The sequence below is a fragment of the Triticum dicoccoides genome, unplaced genomic scaffold (assembly GCF_002162155.2).
Source record: "Triticum dicoccoides isolate Atlit2015 ecotype Zavitan unplaced genomic scaffold, WEW_v2.0 scaffold36916, whole genome shotgun sequence".
NCBI classification, from domain to species: domain Eukaryota; kingdom Viridiplantae; phylum Streptophyta; class Magnoliopsida; order Poales; family Poaceae; genus Triticum; species Triticum dicoccoides.
The window spans coordinates 12,804-18,656 of NW_021266922.1; the positions used below are offsets into that span (position 1 = coordinate 12,804).

The window sequence follows — 5,853 nt, forward strand, 5'->3', positions numbered from 1 at the left end:
CGTGTCCGGATGAGACTCTCCTTTGCGTGGATGGCAAGCTTGGTGATTCAGATATGTAGATTCCTTTCTCTGTAACCGACTTTGTGTAACCCTAGCCCCCTCCGGTGTCTATATAAACCGGAGAGTTTAGTTCGTAGAGGCAACTACAATCATAATCATCTAGGCTAGACTTCTAGGGTTTAGCCATTACGATCTCGTGGTAGATCAACTCTTGTAATACTCATATTCATCAAGATCAATCAAGTAGGAAGTAGGGTATTACCTCCATAGAGAGGGCCCGAACCTGGGTAAACATCGTGTCCCCGTCTCCTGTTACCATCAACCTTAGATGCACAGTTCGGGACCCCCTACCCGAGATCCGCCGGTTTCGACACCGATAGGGGCCTCTCACCAAGTTGACTCCTGACCAGTTAGGCTAGGTTGAGGGGCCCCCCGTCGGTTCCGTCCTGGTCCACTTTGGGCGGCCCATGGCAATCTACAAAGAAAATCAAGAAGTCTTACAGTTCAAGATAAGGACTCCTTATTCGTGGAGAACTACTCACCACTGATGTAGCTGACTAGGACTCTTGTAATACTAGATCTCTAGCAAATTATACTCCCTCCGTCCTAAATTAAGTGTCTCAACTTTAGTACAAATTTGTACTGAAGTTAGTACAAAGTTGAGACACTTCTTTTGTGATGGAGGGAGTATAAACCAGGGCTAGGCTAGTGGATAGATCATTAAAACTTGGATCATTAGATCTAGACACATAATGATCTCATGGTAGATCACATTGTTGAGTATCATCTCCTCCTTTGTGGCTTTCGCTTTGACGCGGCGATTTTGCCGCGTCACCGAGTTGATCTTCCGGGCTCATATCCTCCAGCACCTCCACCACGTCGTCCATCTCCGGCAGGCTATCCTCCGGTTCCATGCAGCGGCGGCGGCGGGAGGAAAGAAGAGAGTGGGAAAGAAGGGCTGGAATTGGATGGAGAGCGGTGGGGTGGAAGAAGAGAGTGGAATTTTGCCGCGGAAACCGCATGGACATCTACAAAAGCACGGGCTTGGCCTTTCTTTTGGGTGGCAGAAGGTGGCGGAGTCCTATGTGTCTGTTGTTCGGACTCCTGCAAAATCCCCCCACTTGTTATTCCAGTTTGCCAAAAAAAAGTGGTCCAGACCACTCGGCAGACCGATACAAGCCGGAGTTGGATGGCGAGGTCCGGACGTATTCCGGCAGTTCGAGAGTCGGTGTTGGAGATGCCCTTAGTTTATTTTCCCGGTTATTTATCAAAATGTAAAAAGTTTGTATTTACTCGACCAAACGTTCAGTCTAACTAATGAGTTTGACTCGATCACCATGATAGAGTATATTATCTTCTTCTATCTATTGATTATTAGTAGCGAGCTACACATGCTTCTTTTATTTACTCGTTTATTATAGCATCTTCTTCCTCCCGATCGAACGCATCGGCATCGCTTCCAGAAATCGAGATCCAAATAGCGACGACCTCCGGCTCCGATCTTGAGACAGGAGGCAGCTGGACACCCTCAACACAGAGGAGGTGATCCAGCTTGTCGACGGAATTGGCGTCGGCGACGCTAACCAGTACTGCCGGTGATGTCGTTGACGCCCATGGATGCAGCCCATGTCGATGCCGATCACGAGGGTGGGCGACTATGACGATGAAGACACGAAGCCTAAGCGCGGTGCTCGCCCCCCTAGGATGCCGATGTCATCCTAGTGGCCAGGGTGGGCAACTGCCCGCTCCGGTCCTCCTCGTCCTGGTGCCATGGCAACGACGGGAGAGGAGGCTTGCTCTGCTCCGTGTGCGGACCTCGTCCTCCATGCGCAAAGCTCCACCCGAACCTGGCGAGCAACACGGCGTGTGAGTACGCCGGCGTTGCCTGACGTTCCAGGCTTCCACCACGAGGAGACCCGGACAACATCACGCACACGCGTCGCCGGGAGTCCGGGGCGACGGGCTACCTCGCTCCTGAGCGTGGCACGGAACGGGGGTTGTCGTCGCCGAGTGCTCCATGTAGGCGAGGAACTGCTGCCCACGGCGAACGGCCGGTTGTATCTTCCGTGCCCGACTCCATGTCGACACACGACGGCGAAGAGGTGTGGGTCGATGATGCCAAGACCGATGATGAGAGAAGACCGATGCCGTCGAATCCTCCTTGGTGCCAGCTGACTCCGCTTCCTCCTCCGCACAGGTACCTACCGCCGGGATCCATTATTCCCTTAGTAGTTAGTACTACATGCCTTGTTGTAGCCCACCATACTGCACCATGGCATGCCGCGCGCGTACAACCATGGCTTCCAAGGGAGCTCGATCTCTCCCTCGTCTTATAGAAGAAGAAGATGAAGTTGCTTGAGCCGCGTGCACGACGACGTACGGGTGGGACGCGTAGCCGCCGTCTCCGTCTCCGTTCCTTTTCTTTGGAACCAAGGCTTCCTAGCTAGCTAGAGTAGATGTTGTTTTTAACACAGTATAAATGCAAACGTTTATACATACGCACATACACTGCCCTATAAACACATGCAGACACACCCTAATCGCATGAGCACCTCCGACAGACTGACCCGACACATTGTTGCTACACAGATTCAAATTGAATAAACATAACAGGTGGAACTTGATGGTGTGAGCTCATATGTAGGCCCAACAATCTTCACAAATAAACAAATGCACTTTTACCCATCTATGATACTTGCAATTTAAAAAAAAAGGATAAATACATTTAGTGGACAGGCTCCAAGTAAGAGGAAGAGGGAGATTTGAGAGTGGGTGGGCTTGGTCGGCCCCGCCTAAGGAGGGGCTCCAAGTAAGAGGAAGAGGGAGATTTGAGAGTGGGTGGGCTTGGTCGGCCCCGTCCAAGGAGGAGATGGCAGTCCGAGGACGATGAGGAGGGTGTTGACGGTGACGGTGAAGAAATTGAAGGATATGCTTTAGCGGATGCATATTCTAAATTCTAAACTAGAGGTGACGACCTTGATATATACGCTTTCTGTATTCTTCACATCTCAATTTCTATTAACAGGCAGAGTACTCTCAAGAGAATTCTTAAAGTGAAGAGACCTCAATGTTTACATATACAAATGACTCTAGAATTTTTTATCTAAACATAAAAAGGAAAATACAACAACATATGACTCAACAATCAACCCATGTATAGATAATGGAGTAGGAGTCATCTCATCGCCCAAGATGAACTATGTCGATGACACCGGGCACGAATTGCGTTAGATCCTCATATGTGTCGGCATCACCGGACGCATTCGTCGACGGGGACGCCATGTTCTTGTTGAAGACCCGACACAACGCGTATGTGTCCTGAACAAATCAATCATGCAGGTGTATGTGAGGCATGGAGCTCAATTACTATATCAACAAAAGAAGAAGAAAAATGAAGATACCTGGATGTGGTGGCCGTGGAGACGGTACTCGTGCATGACCCAGTCGGTCCGTGTGCCGCAAGGTGCTTTGCCATTGTGGAACACAAGCGTCTTCTTCATACCGACGACGATGCCGTTGTGCATGACGGGGCGGTCCTTCCCGGTGGACTTCCAAAACCCTCTGGGCGTCGCCCGTTCCATGCGAAGCCCGGTTGGGTACTTCCGTCCCCTCGGCGTGAACAAGTACCACTCAACTTTGGCCCCAGGGTCGCCTGTGCTCGGTGAGAATGAAATGCCTGTGCGTGCATGTAGGTGAAAACACATGGAACATAAGTCAGTTGACATACACTACTTGACTTGAAAAGAAAAATCAAAACTTAATAGGTACTAGCTGGCTAGTAAATGAAAAAAGGAAATCAAGTCAATTTTCATATAATACCGCGGCGATCTTACGTACAGAACCGGCCTAAATTCAAATGACGCGAGATGGATCGGCATATATGGATTACAAAGGAAGGAATACAAAAAGTTGGCCTAGGGTGTATAACATGCCTAAATTCAACTGATGCGAGATGGAACGATATATTATATATGGATTACAGAGGAAGGAACACAAAAAGTGGCCTCAGGTTTGTATGTTTTGGAATTGGTCATCCATCCAAAATGGCCAAAAGCATCAAGAAGTGAATTCATATATACTCTTTTTATTTTATTTTTTTGCGGGTGGAATTCATATATACTCGACGTACTCAGAAAGAAAATCAAACCTAATATACACATTCATATATACTTGATTGTATTGATGGGCTTACATGAATAATGTGTGTGATTTGAAACAGGTGTCCGCCGGACCGGAGAGAATAGAATTGTACCTGGTACGTCCTGGGGCTCGAACTTGTAGAGGTCCACCTCGGGGATGAAGCCGCCGTGGCCCAGGAGGATCTTGCGCCGGAGGAAGAAGCGGACGAGCTCCTGATCCGTGGGATGAAACCTAAAGCCCGGGCGGAGATGAGAGAAGGCGCGGTCCATCTCCGCCGTGGCCGCCCGTACTGTAACGCACGGCATGGCGGCTGCCTGCCTCCTTCTCCTTCGGGAAAACAAGTGAAGATGTGAGCACGCAACGTAGCAACGGGTATGGAATGGATGAGAGCAGAGCTGCTATCTCTTCTTCCTCTACGTGGCATTGTACGTAGTGCATCGTGATCTCCGCATGCAGAGAGACCGGCGTGCACCCGTTGTGAATTTGCCATACCCATAATCCGTCGCCATCACCGCCACCCATGATTTTTATGTCTACGTGTTCGCGAATCAGGTCGGTTACTCCCCCGCGCGCGACGGCGTACGTGTCCCTCAACGTGGCCACCCGTGGTTGCTCCAGCTCCCCACGCCTACACGCAGACTTTACTCACCCGTACGTGCACCTTATTACATGAACCACTCCTGGCTAACAACTACGTACTTAATGATCTAATGCCTTTTTTTTATATAATAATAACTACTAATACTATTCATCACCAAGGGTGCAGATAAGTTATTCTTCATCCAAGATAATCTTACAATCATTTCATAGATAAATTACATTTGGTATACAAATATTTACATTCATATTGATTCACTATGTAGAATTTAGCATAAGAAAATTCTTTTTTATATTTACACTATGTTTTTTTTTTCATTCGTATTATTACGTAACATAAAATATTTTTTACGGTGATTATATTTTTTCTTACATTCTCTTTTTATGTATGAAGTAAGCAAAAATTTACAAAACATAAAAATATGGTGCATTAATGTTAAAATAGAAGGGCTATTCCTCACCCAGGGTGACAAGTAGCGCGACCCAATAACTAGTAATAGAACATACTATATACTTCCTTCGTTCCTAAATGTAAGTTTCTGTAGAGATTTCACTATGGACTACATACGGAGCAAAATGAGTGAATCTACACTCAAAATGCATCTATATACATCCGTATGTGGTTCATAGTGAAATCTCTACAAATACTTATATTTAGGAACAGAGGGAGTATGTATTAAGCCATGTTACATAATAAATATTACTCGCTCAATAGTGTTTATCTTGTCTGTAGAAACTATAACAACTCTCACTGAATATAATAATTTAGCATATGGGGTCAAAACAAATTATCATACACATGTATTCAAGAATAAATTAAAGCGTATCACATCCTTAATTTGATTCAAGTATACCCATAGAACTAAAGCTAATTACTCCCTCCATCTCAAAATATATGACGCTTTTGCAGCTCAAATTGAACTACAAACACATCTTACATTATGGGATAGAGTAGTAGTAAATTAACTAATCTTACTGTACTTATTAGTCGGTTGAGATAAAACCAACCAGAAAGCAAACAAAGCCGATTGGCGTCGCGACTTGCAACACCCAAGGGTCGCCAATTTAAAGGGCGCATCTCCATCTCATTTTTAGTTTCGAAGACGTATTAAATCT

General features: G+C 46.5%; 1 protein-coding gene across 1 annotated transcript; it reads right to left on the reverse strand.

Moving 5' to 3' along the window:
* Nucleotides 1–3,180: 3,180 nt before the first annotated feature.
* LOC119346020 (NAC domain containing protein 52-like) lies at nt 3,181–4,609 on the reverse strand. The gene is made up of 3 exons (XM_037615780.1): nt 4,193–4,609; nt 3,402–3,676; nt 3,181–3,318 (listed from the first exon to the last, which is right to left on the reverse strand). Exons 1-3 carry the CDS (start codon nt 4,443–4,445, stop codon nt 3,181–3,183), a joined length of 666 nt encoding a protein of 221 aa, XP_037471677.1. The 5' UTR covers nt 4,446–4,609.
* Nucleotides 4,610–5,853: the final 1,244 nt, after the last annotated feature.